The sequence below is a fragment of the Coregonus clupeaformis genome, chromosome 14 (assembly GCF_020615455.1).
Source record: "Coregonus clupeaformis isolate EN_2021a chromosome 14, ASM2061545v1, whole genome shotgun sequence".
Classification (NCBI taxonomy): Eukaryota; Metazoa; Chordata; class Actinopteri; order Salmoniformes; family Salmonidae; genus Coregonus; species Coregonus clupeaformis.
Genome location: NC_059205.1, coordinates 3,781,638 through 3,802,642, shown reverse-complemented (window position 1 = coordinate 3,802,642; position 21,005 = coordinate 3,781,638). Strand labels below are relative to the sequence as shown.

Genomic DNA, 21,005 nt, shown 5'->3' with positions numbered 1-21,005 from the left:
GAATCAGGCATTCATGGTCAAATTGCTACAAAGAACCCACTACTAAAAGGACACCAATAAGAAGAGACTTGCTTGGGCCAAGAAACACGAGCAATGGACATTAGACCGGTGGAAAAGTGTCCTTTGGTCTAGAGTCCAAATTGGAGATCCAACCGCTGTGGCTTTGTGAGACGCGTGTGGGTGAACGGATGTTCTCCGCATGTGTGGTTCCCACTGTGAAGCATGGAATGTAGAATTCAAGGCACACTTAACCAGCATGGCTACCACAGCATTCTGCAGCAATACGCCATCCCATCTGGTTTGGGCTTAGTGGGACTATCATTTGTTTTTCAACAGGACAATGACCCAACACACCTCCAGGCTGTGTAAGGGCTATTTTACCAAGAAGGAAAGTGATGTAGTTCTGCATCAGATGACCTGGCCTCCACAATCCCCCGACCTCAACCCAATTGAGATGGTTTGGGATGAGTCAGACCGCAGAGTGAAGGGAAAAGCAGCCAACAAGTGCTCAGCATATGTGGGAACTCCTTCAAGACTGTTGGAAAAGCATTCCAGGTGAAGCTGGTTGAGAGAATGCCAAGAGTGTGCAAAGCTGTCATCAAGGCAAAGGGTGGCTATTTGAAGAATCTCAAATATAAAATAGATTTTGATTTGTTTAACACTTTATTGGTTACTACATGATTCCATATGTGTTATATCATAGTTTTGATGTCACTACTATTCTACAATGTAGAAAATAGTAAAAATAAAGAAAAATCCTTGAATGATTAGGTGTCCAAACTGTTGACTGGTACTGTACAATATATACACTGCTCAAAAAAATTAAGGGAACACTAAAATAACACATTCTAGATCTGAATGAAAGAAATAATCTTATTAAATACTTTTTTCTTTACATAGTTGAATGTGCTGACAACAAAATCACACAAAAATGATCAATGGAAATCAAATATCAACCCATGGAGGTCTGAATTTGGAGTCACCCTCAAAATTAAAGTGGAAAACCACACTACAGTCTGATCCAACTTTGATGTAATGTCCTTAAAACAAGTCAAAATGAGGCTCAGTAGTGTGTGTGTGGCCTCCACGTGCCTGTATGACCTCCCTACAACGCCTGGGCATGCTCCTGATGAGGTGGCGGATGGTCTCCTGAGGGATCTCCTCCCAGACCTGGACTAAAGCATCCGCCAACTCCTGGACAGTCTGTGGTGCAACGTGGCGTTGGTGGATGGAGCGAGACATGATGTCCCAGATGTGCTCAATTGGATTCAGGTCTGGGAACGGCGGGCCAGTCCATAGCATCAATGCCTTCCTCTTGCAGGAACTGCTGACACACTCCAGCCACATGAGGTCTAGCATTGTCTTGCATTAGGAGGAACCCAGGGCCAACCGCACCAGCATATGGTCTCACAAGGGGTCTGAGGATCTCATCTCGGTACCTAATGCAAGATAATGCTAGACCTCCTTGCACAAAGGCGGAGGTAGCGGTCCTGCTGCTGGGTTGTTGCCCTCCTACGGCCTCCTCCACGTCTCCTGATGTACTGGCCTGTTTCCTGGTAGCGCCTCCATGCTCTGGACACTACGCTGACAGACACAGCAAACCTTCTTGCCACAGCTCGCGTTGATGTGCCATCCTAGATGAGCTGCACTACCTGAGCCACTTGTGTAGGTTGTAGACTCCGTCTCATGCTACCACTAGAGTGAAAGCACCGCCAGCATTCAATAGTGACCAAAACATCAGCCAGGAAGCATAGGAACTGAGAAGTGGTCTGTGGTCGCCACCTGCAAAACCAGTCCTTTATTGGGGGGTGTCTTGCTAATTGCCTATAATTTCCACCTGTTGTCTATTCCATTTGCACAACAGCATGTGAAATTTATTGTCAATCAGTGTTGCTTCCTAAGTGGACAGTTTGATTTCACAGAAGTGTGATTGACTTGGAGTTACATTGTGTTGTTTAAGTGTTCCCTTTATTTTTTTGAGCAATGTATTAATTTTTTACATTTAGCGCAACATTAAAATTACTTCACCAATCAGTGTGGCTAGAGCAGCGGGCAAGCTATAGTTGTTTACATGCACTGGACAGACAAGTGTAGGGCGTTGGATGCGACTGAAATGTTGAGGGTGTGGAGAGAGCAAGAGAGAGTGGAGGAGGAGGCTTGGCATCTTATGACAGAATTATACCTACGGAGGAGCAGCTTCTATGAAGGAACTTTGAATGTCTTTGAACTCCAGAGAGTTGGCTTAACGTTGGACCAGAGCTAGCTAACAAGCTTGTGTTTGCAGAGCGGCACCAGAATAACAAATAAAAAGAGTACCTTTTTGTAGTTCATAAATCCAATGTGAAATGTGATAACTATAGTATCCTTAACCGGCAATGAAAAAGTTCATCCATTCTTCTCTCTCCCTAATTTCCCATTTTGATTCTGAGAAACCCCAATATTGCCTTATTTTACATGACCCATTTACAAAATGTAATTCCTTTGGTGTGTCACATTGATCCACTTTGGCTGAAAGCTTATGGAATGTTAAAGTGCCCTTCAAATTGTTATTTCATGCCCACTTTTTGGCCGTAACCTTCATACTGGTTGAATAATGCAGCATATCAAGCACACAAAGCATGTGAGTTCATGTACGCATGATGTGACCCGCATGTCAACAAATATCAATTTGCCACAGTAAGTCACTGGCTAATTATCTCAGGCAGGCTATCACAGTCACCACGCTTCCTAGTTTTTCCTTTGCCAAGGAATGCATTGTGCCAGAGAACTCAAGCAGTAAATGAAAAACTTTCAGCTCACTTTAACAGGGTTGGGTCAATTCCATTTCAAGTCTGTTAATATTAAAGCCATTTGTTAATGAAACATTTGTAAACAAACCCATGGAATACGTCATAACGCGAGTTTCTCACGCGGCCCATCGGCCAGCCCCCCTTCTGACTCAGTATCAGACTGTCTGCAAGCATAAAGGCCTACTACTGTATAAAAATAACTACACTGAACAAAAATATAAAACACAACATGCAACAATTAAGGATTTTACTGAGTTACAGTTCATATAAGGAAATCAGTAAATTGAAATAAAATTCATTAGGCCCTTATCTATGAATTTCACATGACTGGGAATACAGATATGCAGCTGTTTGTCACAGATACACTACATGACCAAAAGTATGTGGACACCTGCTCGTCGAACATCTTATTCCAAAATCATGGGCATTAATATGGAGTTGGTCCCCCCTTCGCTGCTATAACAGCCTCCACTCTTCTGGGAAGGCTTTCCACTAGATGTTGGAACATTGCTGCGGGGACTTGCTTCCATTCAGCCACAAGAGCTTTAGTGAGGTCGGGCACTGATGTTAGGCGATTAGGCCTGGCTTGCAGTCGGTGTTCCGATTCATCCCAAAGATGTTCGATGGGATTGAGGTCAGGGCTCTGTGCAGGCGAGTAACCGATCTCGACAAACCATTTCTGTATGGACCTCGCTTTGTGCACGGGGGCATTGTCATGCTGAAACAGGAAAGGGCCTTCCCCAAACTGTTGCCACAAAGTTGGAAGCACAGAATGTTCTAGAATGTAATTGTGCTGTAGCGTTCAGATTTCCCTGGAACTAAGTTAGGGGCCCGAACCATGAAAAACTGCCCCAGATATAATTTCTCCTCCACCAAACTTTACATTTGGCACTTCGCATTGGGGCAGGTAGCGTTCTCCTGGCATCCGCCAAACCCAGATTTGTCCGTCGGACTGCCAGATGGTGAAGCGTGATTCATCACTCCAGAGAACGCATTTCCACTGCTCCAGAGTCTAATGGCGGTGAGCTTTACACCACTCCAGCCGACGCTTGGCATTGCGCATGGTGATCTTAGGCTTGTGTGCGGCTGCTCGGCCATGGAAACTCATTTCATGAAACACCTGACGAACAGTTCTTGTGCGGATGTTACTTCCAGAGGCAGTTTGTAACTCAGTAGTGAGTGTTGGACAGATGATTTTTACGCACTATGCGCTTCAGCATTCTGCGGTCCCGTTCTGTGAGCTTGTGTGGCCTACCACTTCGCGGTTGAGCCATTGTTGCTCCTAGACGCAGTGATGCCAACTTAGCAATTTTGTTGCTAGATTTAGCAACTTTTCAGACTACCCTGGCAACTCTTTTTTCAAACAGCACCTAGCAACAAATGTAGCTACTTTAAAACATTTTTTTTGAACTTTTAGCAACTTTTGAAAAGTGACTAAAACGCTAAAATATGTATATATATATATATATATATATATATACACACACCTTGTTATTAGCTTGTACCTATAATTGTTGATCAGTTAGGTAGCATGTTAAACTAACTACCAATACACTGCTTAAAACTAATTGTTCAGAATGTGTAGGTTTACTAGTTAATAAGAAAATAAATAACATGTAATTGTTAAATAATTCAATGTGTTGTATTTAAAAATATCTGATCATATAAAATGTGTTATGTTTATATTACTTTTACAAATAAAAATAATGTGATAAACAAAGCTAAACTAACAAATGTCAAATCATATTTGTCACTGAGACGCCAGTCAATTTGAGTAACGTTATTGTGTATTCTACGTAATGACGCAGTTTTACGTTATTACGTAATGACGTCATCACGCAATGACATCACAACTTCATTTAGCAACTTTTAACAACAAAATCGACCTGCCTCTAGCAACTTCCCCTGAAAATTAGTTGGCAACACTGCCTAGATGTTTCCACTTCATAATAACAGCACTTACAGTTGACCGGGGCAGCACTTTGACGAACTGACTTGTTGGAAAGGTGGCATCCTCTGTAGCTCAATTGGTAGAGCATGGCACTTGTAACGCCAGGGTAGTGGGTTCGATCCCCGGGACCACCCATACGTAAAAATGTATGCACACATGACTGTAAGTCGCTTTGGATAAAAGCGTCTGCTAAATGGCATATTATCATTATTATGACGGTAACACATTGAAAGTCACTGAGCTCTTCAGTAAGGCCATTCTACTGCCAATGTCTATGGAGATTCCATGGCTGTGTGCTTGATTTTATACCTGTCAGCAATACGTTTGGCTGAAATAGCTGAATCCATTAATTTGAATGGGTGTCCATATACTTTTGAATATATAGTGTACCTTAAAAAAAAAAAAAAGGTTGGGGCTTGGATCAGAGAATCAGTCAGTATCTTGTGTGACCACCATTTGCCTCATGCAGCGCGACACATCTCCTTTGCATAGAGTTGATCAAGCTGTTGATTGTGGCCAGTGGAATGTTGTCCCACTCCTCTTCAATGACTGTGCTAAGTTGCAAAACGCTGTCGTACATGTCGATCCAGAGCTTTCCAAACATGCTCAATGGGTGGTGACCTGTCCGGTGAGTATGCAGGCCATGGAAGAACTGGGACATTTTCAGCTACCAGGAATTGTGTACAGATCTAAGCGACATGGGGCTGTGCATTATCATGCTGAAACATGAGTTGGTGGCGGATGAATGGCATGACAATGGACCCCTGGTTCTCATCACGGTATCGCTGTGCATTCAAATTGACATCAGCAAACCGCTCGCCCACACAACGCCATACACGCCGACTGCCATCTGCCCGGTACAGTTGAAACTGGGATTAATCCGTGAAGAGCACATTTCTCCAGCGTGCCAGTGACCATCGAAGGTGAGTATTTGCCCACTTAAGTCAGTTACGACACCGAACTGCAGTCAGGTCAAGACCCTGGTGAGGACGACGAGCACGCAGATGAGCTTCCCTGAGACGGTTTCTGACAGTTTGTGCAGAAATTATTTGGTTGTGCAAACCCACAGTTTCATCAGCTGTCCGGGTGTCTGGTCTCAGACGATCCCGCAGGTGAAGACGCCGGATGTGGAGGTCCTGGGCTGGCGTGGATACACGTGATCTGCGGTTGAGGCCGGTTGGACGTACTGGCAAATTCTCTAAAACGACATTGGAGGCTGCTTATGGTAGAGAAATTAACATTCAATTCTATAGCAACAGCTCTGGTGGACATTCCTGCAGTCAGCATGCCGATTGCACGCTCCCTCAAAACTTAGAGACATCTGTGGCATTGTGTTTTATGACAAAACGGAACATTTTAGAGTTGCTTTTTTTTTGTCCCCAGCACCTGTGTAACGATCATGCTGTTTAATCAGCTTCTTGATATGCCACACCTGTCAGGTGGATGGATTTATCTTGGCAAAAGAGAAATGCTCACTAACAGTGATGTAAACACATTTGTGCACAAAATGAGAGAAATAAGCAATTTGTGCGTATGGAACATTTCTGGGATCTTTTATTTCAGCTCATGAAACATGTCGCGTTTATATTTTTGTTCAATATAATTACAAGTCATGTGAACATTACAGTGGAAGCCACAACGTCATTCAAATGAATACAGGAACCCCTTGGTCATCTTGAGTGCTGTTTGCATCAATATGTATACATTTTCAAACATTGTCCTTTCAAACACTCTTTCATCCCCTGATAGACATTTACTCCCTTCGTTGGCATTAATTAGATTCATTTATTAATATAATTGTGTCTTTGGAGTCATGTCTTGAAGCAGCATCTGCGGAGCCTGTAGAGTAACACTCCGACTTGGACACATTTAGCACATTGGACGGCATGCCCAGATGAAGACCCTGGCCTAGTTCCTTCAACATTGTAGAAAATCAAATTTCCCTTCAATAAGCCTTGAGATAAAAGATGAGATACTCCCTCCCTCAACATATGACTCCAGCTCATACGGTCCTCTTGATCCTGAAGCGCCCGGCTCATACATAGAGTGGCGAGTTACTGAGTTTAGATCCTGTTGGCTTGTACGAAAACCCAACCTAGTGTTTCGGAGAGGCATTTTGCTCCCTTCTTGATACAGGTCTCTCTTGTACCCAATATTTTTCAAAGAATGGATCATAGAAAATATTTAATAACTGTGTACAGACTTCAAAAACATCTTGAGGGTTACAACAGAAAAAGAATTGCCAAGTTATTCCCCATAGCAACCATATAATATCATGCATGGCGATATTCCAGTAGTGTAGCTAGCCTCTTGTGTAATATGGTATTGTCCATCTTAAAAGGATTGCTGTCATCATGTCTCAATCAAATAGTATCTTTTGATGATGTCCTTGAGAAGGTGGGGATTATTAAGCGCCATTCCGTATTTTCAAAACGTTACGGTCATTCTTGGCAACTCACTGTGCACTGTTTTGTAGACATACGTCACGTGTCATTATCTCACAGGACCTACCACTATTGACTGTAAAGAATGTATTTGGGGAGAGGTTCAGGTGCGGTAAAAAGGATAATATTGACGTTCAATCTCAAAGACGGGCCACATTATTGATTGCCCCGCCGACCTTGGTGTCAAGGCAGTCATCTGGAAGCAACCCGCTACAAACTTTGAGCGATGACTCATGCATCACGTGTGTTTAGCTGGGCCAGAACCTGGCTGTGACATCTGAAGGCAGAAAAACAAATATATATATACACTCCTGGGGGTGAAAAGTTTCTCGGCTACAGTAATGACAGATCTGAACAAATATTTTGTTGAAAAGGTCTTCAATTTCAAAATTCTACTTTCAAACTGGCGCAAAAAAAAAAAAGAAAAAAAGAAAAGAAAAGAGGGACTGAGGTAATGTGACTTCTCCCTCAATTTGCTTACATCCCCCCGCTTCTTAGCTTGGGCATTTCCCCCCCAATGTGATGGAAAGGGAGCATTTTGGGGGAAGGATTTTTTTGGGAATGGAATGCAGCACAGGAGAGGGGTGACATGCTCCTCTAAAGTCTCTGAAGTGAGAGCAGGCCTGGCCAATCAGACAAGTGGACCAATAAGTACAGTGGTGTATTCATTAGACAGATTCCGTTGGAAAAACGGTTAGTCTGTTGCGAAACGTTTTGCAACGGAAACTGTTTACAGTTTACTCTAGGAACCAACCGGCAGCAAACAGAGCAAACGGGAACAGAGAGGTACCTACCTGAATTTTACCAATAGAAACTCTCGTTTTCGTTGCGAAACATTTTCCGTTTGGCGTAAACGGTTTCTGTTGCAAAACGTTTTTGCAACAGACCATATGTTTTGCGACGGAATCCAACTAATGAATACACCCCAGGACAATCACTCTTTACTTCCTCCTCCTCCTCCTCCTCCTCCTCCTCCTTATTTTCACATTGCTTATAATTCTCGACTTTCATAACTGTAGTTCTATGAAGTAAACTACATTATAAATTAAAGGGATAGTTCATCCAAATTAGGCCTATTGATTTTACTTATTTGGGTGAACTGTCCCTTTAACTCTTGCTTAGACAAGAATAATAGCTGTACTATATTAATAGCACCGAGGGTGAAAACACTGAATGTTCCCTCAAGACATTGAGGATACTCTCTGGTATGGATATTGCACATCTGGGATTCTTTGCATGGTGCTAAGGACGACGACAGCATTACAGCGAACTGTAGCACATAACATAAGGTTGCTGTTAGTCGCAGACAAACAGTTCTTTTAAAGTTGAAGGAGGTCCAGTGAAGTAAAAAATAAATAAAAAATTAACATTTGGTTTCCTAAGACTCTATACATTGATAACACTGTATGTAAGAGGGAAGTGGGGCTGATTAGTGTAACCAACACAAACAGATGACAGTGCCGTATATATTGGTGAATGTTACTTGACGTGTCTGGATGTGTGTATTGTATGGTTAATTTCCCTCTGGCACAATAAAGACTAACTTGTTTTATCCATCTTGCTAGAAATAGAGAGAACACAGGGTTAACAGCATCTCTCCTTGGTGAAAAACAAGATCTGTGAGAAAGTGCCTTTGCGAGAGGCTATGGACCTGCTAACCAGAGGATTTGAATCCACAGAAAATCCATCCAATAATTTTGTCTGGAGAAACTGCACATACATACATACATACCAAGCCATGAACATGAGTGAGTGACATGTTTGCTGTGTATATTCCGATGGGTGCAAAGCAAGGCCCTGGGTTTAGAGACATGAGTAAAAAACGCCCACATTTCGTTGCCTTTCCAAGAAACCCGGGGAGTAGAAAAACACAACAGGAACAAGGCCATCTACAGAGCCCCATGATGCAACACAGATGTCTTTCTGGTTGTACTTTTTTCGCTGGCAGTGAGCCAAGAGGGTGACGAAGGAGAGAAAACCCACGTCGGACTTGCTTTGCTTTCCTAAAAGGGGGGGGGGGCTGTTCAGGTTCAAACTAGCTGGTTGTCCTCAAAACATTGCGGGTTCTAGAAAAACATAATAGGAATGTTATCATGTTGATGTGGGTTCCTGACAAAATCTGATTACAAATCTGAGGAACTCCTCCTCGGGATACGCTCATGACTAGGGCTGTTGCGGTGACCGTATTACCGCCACACCGGTAGCCAAGAGTCATGAAGGCAGTCAGAGGCGGATCCCATCAGCTTTTCTATAGGCTAGGCCTACTACCTTTATTAATATTAAGCACATTGCTCGTCTTTACAACAGGAGTATAGCCTACCTGGCTGGCATGAAAATGAACCACAGGGAAAAGCATCCTCCATTCGCTATTTAAGTGCAGAGATTACATGTATTTCTTCCCTTGCCCCCTGTTTCGAGACAGGTGCATGATAATGGTCCATTCTAAATCAAAACGAATTTCACACGTATATTATTTAGTATATGTAAAGACAAGATTAAATCAAGAATAGTCTGATGGGTGACTATTAGCCTATCACTTGTGAATGATATATTATGGCCAGTTTAAGGCAAGAAACAATGCCTTTTTCGAATCATAGTTGCACACCTCATGTAGCCTAGCCCACAGGCCTATATGTTTTAATAAGGTTTGCGTCACAACTAAAGTGGACTAATAACTCCTTAAAATGAAGCACATTAATCCGCTTTACAACCGGTGTAGAGCCTAACTGGCATATATAAGCAGCACGTGAGTTTCAAGCTTGGGGAAGATAATTATCACCATAAAAATGCACCTTTATAATTATAACCTTTATAAAAGCATTACATGCATAATCACATTTGCGGTCTTTTGATAATGGTGTTTTCCGCTAATGGAACATTTGCGCTTATAGCCTACTACCATGTGCGCATTGCTGCGCTTATAATGTGAAGAAATAGCCTAATAGTTTATCAACATTAAACGTTCTGATCTGTTGCATCAGACTCATTGCTTTTAAAATGTTTTTGATGCTAGTGGTTGTATTAATTTGGGATCTATCGCATCCCACAACTGTCCCAGACTATGTTTGGAATATTTATTTCTCGCACAAAATAGGTCAACTTTTGTACTATGGGGGATAGTAGATTGACATAGGCTAGTGCTTTTGCTGTTCATTAGACCTACTCCTCTTGTTGGCTGACTTAAAGTAAATGTGGACAGTTCTTCCATATGCACCTATGCATTGGATAAGAACCCGTGCAGTTTCATCCCCGTTGTGTCTGTCTTCACGTGATGGAGAGCAGTGTGAGTGAGATGAGAGGTGCTTCAGAGCAGGCAGCAAAAGGCATGGATTTTTTGGGGGTGCATTATGACCACACAAAGGGGATGCCGCCGGGAAATTCGAGGAATTATCAAGTGCTTCTCAAATTGTGAATGACAGACTGATGAAGTGTGTACAGCAAACAACAAAGCAGAGCTCATGCCTTTCAATCAACTTTTTTCAAATCATCATTAGAGACGCATCATGCAGCCTTTCAATGTATAAAAAATCAAAACATATAGCCCAATGTTTGTAGAACAACTAAAGTTACATTAATAACTCTAAATTAAGCATATAGGAATAACTATTTCTTTGTTAACCGCTCAACACAGAATTGTATTTATTTATTTAACTAGGCAAGTCAGTTAAGAACAAATACTTATTTACAATGACGGCCTACACCGGCCAAACCCGGATGACGCTGGGCCAATTGTGCGCCGCCCTATGGGACTCCCAATCACGGCCGGTTGTGATACAGCCTGGAATCAAACCAGGGGGTCTGTAGTGACGCTTCAAGCGCTGAGATGCAGTGCCTTAAACCACTGCGCCACCCCCTCAAATCGTTTGGAGAAAATATCCTATTTTATTCAGCTATGTTCAATTGTATTCTTCATCCTATAAAATAATGCCAAGGAATTCTAAGCAAATCTTGTCTGCTAAAAGAACTAGTGTAGCCCACAGCCATATGGCATAGCCAGATCAGGGCCTAACATAAGGACAACTCAGAGTACGCTATTCTGTCCTTCTGAAATAGACTACATTTTCTTCATATCATGTTTCTTTAAAATGGATTTATTGTGAAGGTGTAGGCTTTATTACATGGATTTACATTACATGGATTTAAAATGTAGGCGTTCCAAATATCTGCATCAGTGGCTTGGAAGCCAGGAGATGCTAAATGTGTTTGTTAAATGAACAGTCAATTACCGTGAGACCGACAGTTATTTGCTTTACAATCACCAGCTGACGAAATGGTGACTGCCACAGCCCTAATCATGGCTAGAGTCATATCGTCCAGAGGCAAAGCAGTCATGGAAAACGATGTACATTTACAGAAAATGTGCCTAATTGCCCGGGTGAAGAGGTCCCCTATATAGGCCTCTCTCAAATTGCCCACAAACTGCCATGAAGGTCATGGTGTGAGGCAGTAGCCTTCCCAGCATACTACTGTTGAACAGACAGTTCGATACTGCCATGTAATTCTCTCTTGAGTATCAGCTCGTCCCCTCAGGCAGACCCTATAGGGTCCCTACGTGTAAACTGAACAGGTATAAGCACTCCTTCGCGTCCATCAAATACCTAAACAGCAATAAGTTAAGCTGAGCAGTGATACTGGAGTCACTGACTAAATGTGTCAGGGCAGTTGTGCCAGGGAAGCGCGCAATATGCATGTGGTTGTAGTCCCGAGTAGCTCAGTTGGTAGAGCATGGCATTTGCAACGCCAGGGATGTGGGTTCGTTTCCCACGGGGGACCAGTATGAAAAAATAAATAAAAAAAAGAGCGTCTGCTAAATGACTCAAATGTAAAATGTTGTATGTGACATGGATTTTTTTTAAATGTTGAGTGTGTAATGTACAGTGTCTATTTTATACACAGCAGTACTGTGCGTCTAAGACAGTTTTCCCCTCAGGGACATTAAAATTCTTCCTATCCTGCTGTACCACTTAATGGATGGTTCATCCAATCTACATGTTTGGGTGAAATTAAATTTTACGTTGAGTTGTGACAGCATCCACAATAATCCTTTATTTACTTTTACCCATTTTATATTGTAAATACAGTCATACTTACATTTGAGTCATTTAGCAGACGCTCTTATCCAGAGCGACTTACAGGAGCAATTAGAGTTCAGTGCCTTGCCCAAGGACACAGACAGATTGTTCACCTAAATCGGCTCAGGGATTAGAACCAGCGACCTTTCAGTTACTGACCCAACGCTCTAAACCGCTAGGCTACCTGCTACTCGACATAGTACGTTCATGATCTACTCTGTATATCCTATTGTGTACATATCAGGGTATTACCTCGTGTATTACTGGTTCTTTGTTATTTGACTATACTCCCTATTGTTGATTTTTGTAGTGCAATGTTGAGGGAACTAGTACACAAGCATTTCGCTGCACCTTTTACACCTGCTGTAAACTGTGTCCACAACCGATTAGTTAACACTTCCCTGATATTAGCAAAAGTAAAAACAATGGATTATCGTGGATGTTGTATCTACTGGACTACATAGGATAACTCAAGCTACAGCTCAAACATTGGATTAACTCACTCTGGGTGTCAAAACATGTCATTTAAACATCTAATAAAATTACCTGATGATGTTACTTTGTGATGACACATTATCGTTATCTTGGGATATGGGTTGAAAACCCATGGGATTTTTTTGCTGTGACGCTAACTTAAGCCATCAATTGAACCCTTGCAACAAAAAGAACCATACATGCATCTGTTCGGGAAAACTTGAGTGATATGACATTTCTAGTTGTATACTCAATATGAATCATCCAGTTATTCATATCTATAAAACTAGAAATGTCATATCCCCAACATTTCCCAAAACATAGATTTAGGTTCTTAGTTGCAAGGGTTCAATTGCCAACCTTACTAACTACAACTATAATGGATATAATTCATGCTTGTTTAATACAAGCAGGCCAGGAAAACATTTTTGCCAGACATTATGGAACAGTTTACGGTTCCCGAAAAATAACTTTTCTATAATTGAATTTGGCCAGAGAGCAGAGTGTGAGAGAGAGAGTGAGTGTGGGGTTGGAGACATCAATGTAGATTTCGGCTCCTCAGTCATGTCCTTGCCTATGAGCACTTGAAGTTAATCTTTGTCTTCAGGCTGGTTTATGTGGATTGGGTATTGTTATACAGGCTGGTTTATGTGGATTGGGTATTGTTATACAGGCTGGTTTATGTGGATTGGGTATTGTTATACAGGCTGGTTTATGTGGATTGGGTATTGTTATACAGGCTGGTTAATGTGGATTGGGTATTGTTATACAGGCTGGTTAATGTGGATTGGGTATTGTTATACAGGCTGGTTTATGTGGATTGGGTATTGTTATACAGGCTGGTTTATGTGGATTGGGTATTGTTATACAGGCTGGTTAATGTGGATTGGGTATTGTTATACAGGCTGGTTTATGTGGATTGGGTATTGTTATACAGGCTGGTTAATGTGGATTGGGTATTGTTATACAGGCTGGTTTCTGTGGATTGGGTATTGTTATACAGGCTGGTTAATGTGGATTGGGTATTGTTATACAGGCTGGTTTATGTGGATTGGGTATTGTTATACAGGCTGGTTTATGTGGATTGGGTATTGTTATACAGGCTGGTTTATGTGGATTGGGTATTGTTATACAGGCTGGTTTATGTGGATTGGGTATTGTTATACAGGCTGGTTTATGTGGATTGGGTATTGTTATACAGGCTGGTTTATGTGGATTGGGTATTGTTATACAGGCTGGTTTATGTGGATTGGGTATTGTTATACAGGCTGGTTAATGTGGATTGGGTATTGTTATACAGGCTGGTTAATGTGGATTGGGTATTGTTATACAGGCTGGTTTATGTGGATTGGGTATTGTTATACAGGCTGGTTTATGTGGATTGGGTATTGTTATACAGGCTGGTTAATGTGGATTGGGTATTGTTATACAGGCTGGTTTATGTGGATTGGGTATTGTTATACAGGCTGGTTAATGTGGATTGGGTATTGTTATACAGGCTGGTTAATGTGGATTGGGTATTGTTATACAGGCTGGTTAATGTGGTTTATGTGCGGCTGCGCTCCCGAGTGGTGCAGCGGTCTAAGGCACTGCATCTCAGTGCTTGAGGCATCACTACAGACCCCCTGGTTCGAATCCAGGCTGTATCACAACCGAAACGTGATTGGGAGTCCCATAGGGTGGCGCACAGTTCGGCGGTGAAGGCCGTCATTGTAAATAAGAATTTTGTTCTTAAATTGACTTGCCTAGTTAAATAAAAGGTTTAAAAAAATAAAGCCGTACACAAACCTCATTAGGCTGCTATCCAGATTTTTGGCAATATTGCCCAATTTTGGGATGTTGACTGTACTACAGTAAATACAAAAAAGGGCCAAATTCATGGAGGCTGCAAAGTGTCGGACTTCAAGATAGTCTGGCTGCACAACAATACAACAGCAGTTTGTTCGACTGGTCATTCATCAAAAAAGGACCCAAATAAAATCCATTACCGGGAGGAGAATGTCAACAAGTGCCTCCTTGAGTAAATACCTCTTCTTAAAGCCAATTGCAACATTAGCCAATGCCATTACAGTAGAGTAGAACCTCAAAGATTCTAACCTCAAGAGTTATGTACTGCTGGGTCAACCCAACAGGTAATATGCAAACAGGAACATTAAAAATGGAGAGAAAAAAAATATTCTGGAGGCTACAGACAATCGTAAACATTGCTCAAATTACATCGGATACAATAATTGGCTAAATGGTTAGAATACCCATGTAAATACCAGCTAGGTCGTTCAAGATTGACGTCGAAATTGGACGACTATCCATGTCCTGAGGACGTCGGGAAATGCCTTCAAAACCGGCCACTAGGAGAAACGGTGAGTGTCATAACCATCAAGTAGGCTTGGGTTTTGCTAGGGTGTTGTGGCCAGGGGTGGTGGATGAGCGTAATCCCGTGACTCTGGATCAGAAGGTTGAGCGTTTGATCCCAGTCACGGACATTTATTTGTATTTTAACCCTATCCCAAACCTTAACCATTTGGAATGACTGCCTAAACTTAACCAATCACTTTGAAACGTGACATTTGGAGAACGTGGATGAATGTCTAATTCTGCAGTAAGACAGAGCTTGTTGGTAAATACGCAATTAATATTTTCAATAAAAATGTTTGATGCGGTTTAAGTGAATTTACCTGACATTTCAGTGTTCCAAAATGACCTCCATTCCCGACATGTTAATATCTCTAAAAGGTCCCATTTTATTCCCCAAGTATTGATGTTCTTTTCGCAGACAAGTAAAGCTTTTTGAACAAAATCCTGTTTTTCCCCAAATAAATTAAAACGCTCCCCATAAATGTTTATCCCCCTATACGGTAGAACCTGCAGATGATAGAATGATGATGTACTGCGTTTATTCCGGTCTTCCTCAAAATCAGTAAACCTTGAGTCCACTACAAAAGATCAGCGCACAAGCATGAGGGCTTTCCTGATGGAAAGTTGGAGGTGATCTCCAGCCATAGCTCATGCTTTTGTCATATTTTCACAGCTATGACTCTGCAATGGGGCTCACTCTGCTGATCGGCTGCCAAAAGGGAAGGTTAGACTAAGAGAGCGAGTGTCCGTGCAAGTTTAAGAGTCTGGGTCAGTCTATATGTCGCTTAATTTCAATAGTGCCCACATGAGAGGATTACGTTTTTAAAAAAGTCTCAGTTGCAAAGGCTTGTGTACACTAACCATTTGAAAAAGTTGTATGAGTTTACTTGGAACGCCTTGTCAAATGTGAACAGAGGTGGCCCGATCAAAGCTAATGTCCTGGAGAATGATGACAGCTGGATTTTCGAAAGATTGAATCTACTCTCATTTAATTCCCCTGGCCCAGCCAGGCATCCCTCCATCCGGTCCGAGATCAGATCCGCCAGCTAATGGTAGTCTTGTGATGGTGCGTGTTTGCTGTCATTCGACGAACAAGGATTTCTATTGTGCTACTATGGTGCTTTCTGTGGTCTCAGATGCTAACGACGATAGCGTCTGCCTGAATTATTGAATGCATTTGGAAACATCAGCAAAAATAACATTTTCTATGTATCAGCTGTGTGCTAAATGAATGATGTATGCAGTTTGTATATGAATCATCCAATGTGCAAACTCTGGATGACTCAGATCTAAAAACCTAGAAATGTGTATATAGGCTGCCTGTTCTGTAGAAGACGGTCTTATAGACAGCTACACATTGGCAGAGGAATGTGGTGTTTCCTGTTATGTAGTGTCAGTCAGTACCTTCCAGTAGTCCCAGTTTACAACACTCGCTCATTTAATTGCAGGGTACACTGACAGGTTGTCTAAATTGTCGGCTTTGTAAATAGCTAAAAAAGGTAAAATAAAACAATTCTCATTGCTATGGTAATCTGCCGACCCCTCTGTAGCGCAAAGTCTCTGGCAACAGTATGTCAAATATGTGGAAAAGAGAATCGGCTAACAGATAACTGCAGTCATTTATTATAATAAATAACATAATTGCAGTCTTTTGTGTTGGATTTGTCATTCAAATCTGAACAATGCTGATCCCTCGTCAAGGTTGACAAAAGGAGTGCTGATGCCCCCAAGGGTTAGGGTTAGGTAGGTGTACTGCCAAGGGCTAGCTAGGTGTACTGCCAAGGGCTAGCTAGGTGTACTGCCAAGGGCTAGCTAGGTGTACTGCCAAGGGATAGCTAGGTATACTGCCAAGGGCTAGCTAGGTATACTGCCAAGGGCTAGCTAGGTATACTGCCAAGGGCTAGCTAGGTATACTGCCAAGGGCTAGCTAGGTATACTGCCAAGGGCTAGCTAGGTGTACTGCCAAGGGCTAGCTAGGTGTACTGCCAAGGGCTAGCTAGGTGTACTGCCAAGGGCTAGCTAGGTGTACTGCCAAGGGCTAGCTAGGTGTACTGCCAAGGGCTAGCTAGGTGTACTGCCAAGGGCTAGCTAGGTATACTTCAAAACTCTAGTATGTGAAGTTTACAATTATTAGGCCTTTTCTATGTAAAGTCTTAATCATACTGGGTCCTAGCAGGAGAACAATAATCTAACCAGCACTGTAAAGGTATACCTACGTAGAGAACAGACCGGAAAATACATTTTATGAAATATACAAACTGGGGTTTCATGCCTGGACGAAGAAGGAAACACACTGCCCATGAAAGCAAAAGACAAGAGGCTAATGTTGGCAATTTCTGAGATCTGTTTTCACCAGGACTCATTCATTGCCCTTTACTCATACTTGCGGTTTCCTAGAAACACAGAGGTGCTGCCTTTCAAGCCTCCTCGTAAAACCTAACAGGCATTCCTCAGAGCGACGGCGCTAAACATCCTGAGCAAAAAATCACTGCAAACAAACCTGGCTTTCAGCCTTTGTATGAGTGGCTCGTTCTAACACGACACACCCTGCCCTCAAGCCCCTTGACAAACTAACACACATACAAGTATGAGGGGAAAACAGTGACATCACTCTGCCTTCACACAGACTTTATGGGAGGGGGACAGAGAGGTATGGTATCATAGGTGCCGAGTTAGGGGGTGACTGGGTCAGACAACCCCTATTATCGGCCACATTTGTTTAAACATGATACGTTTGTATACATACACACACACACACACACACACACACACACACACACTATATATATATACACACTTTTATCTAGAGAATGCAATGGGCGAACACAAACTCAGCAGCCCTGTGTAGCTGGCATTGTTGTGTAAAAGTTACTCATAACATGCTGATTTGATTGACTGGACGCTCATTGGCCCATATTGGTATGACCATGACTTTGCCCAGTTGTCAGAGCACCGAGTAAGCCCGCAGGACCACTGCTGAATGTAAAAGATGTGAGAAAACATGGAAGGGAGGAACGAAAACCTGCAGATCATCATCTCTCTAAAGTTGGACAATTTTTGCAACAGAGGCCTACTATGGCTATGCCCCCTTCGCCCAAATGTTGATGACAGCGTGCCACCTACACGTGGTATGCTTGGGCCCCTCATAGTACTTCAATCATAGTTATTGGATTTCACAGGGAAGTGTGTCTACGTACATACCACACTTCAGCACCCATTCACAGGTACATTATTACCCCAGCCGCAGTTACACACCCAATCCCTATGCTGTCATAGTCTGTCAGGGGGCAGGATTTCTAGTCAGTTGCACAACTGAATGCATTCAGAGAGGTGCGGGGGGCTGCCTTAAATCGACGTCCATGTCATCGGCGACCGAGGAGCGGGTGTTGTTGGGGGGTTAACTGCCTTGATCAAGGGCAGAACAGCAGATTATCCCCCCTTTGCCGGCTCAGGGATTCGAACCAGCAACCTTACTGGCCCAACATTCTTAAACGCTAGGCTACCTGCCGACCCCATCTACCTGCCGCCCCATCTCTTGAGTCTCCCGAGTGGCGCAGTGGTCTAAGGCACTGCATCGCAGTGCTAGCTGTGCCACTAGAGATCCTGGTTCGAATCCAGGCTCTGTCGTAGCCGGCCGTGACCGGGAGACCAATGGGGCGGCGCACAATTGGCCCAGCGTTGTCTAGGGTAGGGGAGGGAATGGCCGGCAGGGATGTAGCTCAGTTGGTAGAGCATGGCGTTTGCAACGCCAGGGTTGTGGGTTCGTTTCCCACGGGGGTATAAAAAAATAATAATAATGTAAGTCGCTCTGGATAAGAGCGTCTGCTAAATGACGTAAATGTAAAATGTAAATGTACACAGCCAGGCCTAAATGATTCCCCGTCACTGCAGAACAGCACTGCTACATCAGCTGCACAAGAGAAAAGGACAGTAGCTCATGAGGCTCACATCTCTGAAGCCTAAAAAGGTGCAATCTGTAATATTTACTGCTGTTCAATTGTCACTTCAACGCCTAATTTCAACTGTCGAGAATGCGCTACTACCATTTTGACATGGAACCGTTTTCACACAATTGTTGTTGTCCATAATCTTGCCTATGTATATACTTTGTAGACATAGTGTGTTCTGCTATTTGCCCATGGGATCCTACTTGGATGTTTCCAAGCATCAGAACAAAATTAAAGTGGATAAAGGGCAACCTAAGATTGCTGATTATTGCATTGATTATTGAAGAATAAAACTTATAAATGCCTAATGAGTTTAGTAAAACTGTCCTACCCCATCAGAACCCAAAATATAAGCATGTTTTGCGCCAACGTTTGTAAACAATTTAATTATAAACAAACACCGTATAGCCTCAAAACAGGGTTAAAACTATAATTATGATCTCATGGATGGTCAGTCTTTGCATCCATAGCGCTGTCAATTAATTTGAGATTGGTTACAATTTTCCAGCCCCATCCTTTAGCTATTTACCAAAACAGAGGTGGGGTGTCGCTTTGTTTTAACTGCAGATTTCCCCTTTAAAGGCATTGTGTGTTTGAGGTACACCTGTTCTGCATAGATCAACAGATCTTCAAATGCCCAAAGAACCATTTTACCTATCAATTTGATATAATAATCCTATATTCTGTGCATCCCAAACAATGTCTTAAGAAGGGAGATCTTAATGAAATGAGTTGGACTGGAGTGTTTGTAAGGCGTTCTAGACATATTTTCATAATAAATGATGCAATGACAAAACAAAATATGACAAAACATATTTGTAAGAATGTTAAGAATTTTTAGCATTTTTGTTGTAAGCTAACTACAACAATTCAGAACATTCAAATATAAAAAGACATTGAGTTGAGCGGACATATTTCTCTGTCATGTAAGGCTAGTGGAACAGAGAAATGCATAGAGCTGACATAATGATTCAATCTGCAACATTGCACCCACCTGAACGTGACCCTTATTGCGCAACTGAAGACTTCGGCATTCAATGGCTAACTAAAACAAGCTGTACTTTGGGCATGTCATCCATGAATTTAACAATTATCTGAGCAATACAGTACCTGCTCCTTTCGCTTCTGCCAGCGGCCGCAGGGGCTTTCTTCCAAGATTTCACTCTCATCCTCGCTCTCTTCCTCTTTCCCCCCGGACCCCGAACTCTTCTCCTCGGACATGGTCATTTCAATCCAGTCAGTCCCCCTTTTTTTTTTTTAGGAACGCGCGCGCATAAACTCAATTCCTGTGTTTAGCCTACCAAGATTCATCCGATTTGCATAGGTTGCAAAATGTGTGTCCCCTTCTTTAGAATATAGTAGAAACTGCTACGAATGCTACGGTTTAACCTGCAGTCCGTGTCGTCCTCTCAAACCATATCAAACAAGTTGTCAAAAGAAGCGCATTCCCCAAGAAAGAGCCAAGGGTGGATCTTCCAGCACGTGCTGAAACACGCACAGCCGCCGCTGAACTGTGCTTGAAGTAAGAGCGGGTGGTATGCCACACTATAGTCTTTCTGTAGCGGCCTCTGCGGCTTTTGTAAAAAAAAGGATCAATGAGAAGATCTCAATCGTATTCTTCTTGTGCCCTCTCTCCTCGTCTCCTTCTCAAAATCCATTGGAGGAGAATGTCAGAGGGGCGGGACCTCTGACTTTTTCATCCAATTGGTTTTGAGAAGGATACGAGGAGAGAGGACGCAAGGAGGGTCCAATTGAGATCTTTCCATTATTTCCTTTCCATCGGACTATTTTCTGCGATCTTTGGCCTCTTCCTGAGTTTCTTCTAATGTAAATACTACCGTAAAGACTGAAACGAAAGCGCACACCAATTTAAAGGAGGTGCAGTCTTTTTTTTACCCACCTCCTAGCATAGCTACCTCTCATGTAGTTCCCTCTTTTTTTATTTTACATTGTCTTTCATAGTCTATTTATGT

The 21,005-nt window shown here is 42.5% G+C and overlaps 1 protein-coding gene across 2 annotated transcripts in view; it reads right to left on the bottom strand.

The window, feature by feature from the left end:
- LOC121580599 (nuclear receptor-binding protein 2-like) overlaps positions 1-20,591 on the bottom strand; it is a 52,911-nt gene extending 32,320 nt beyond the window's left edge. For both annotated transcript variants that reach the window (XM_041895568.2, XM_041895570.2), the window contains exon 1: positions 20,143-20,591. In XM_041895568.2, coding sequence (XP_041751502.2) covers positions 20,143-20,259 — 117 coding nt within the window. In that variant the 5' untranslated portion in view covers positions 20,260-20,591. The remainder of the gene's footprint in view (positions 1-20,142) is intronic.
- Between the last annotated feature and the right edge of the window lie 414 nt (positions 20,592-21,005).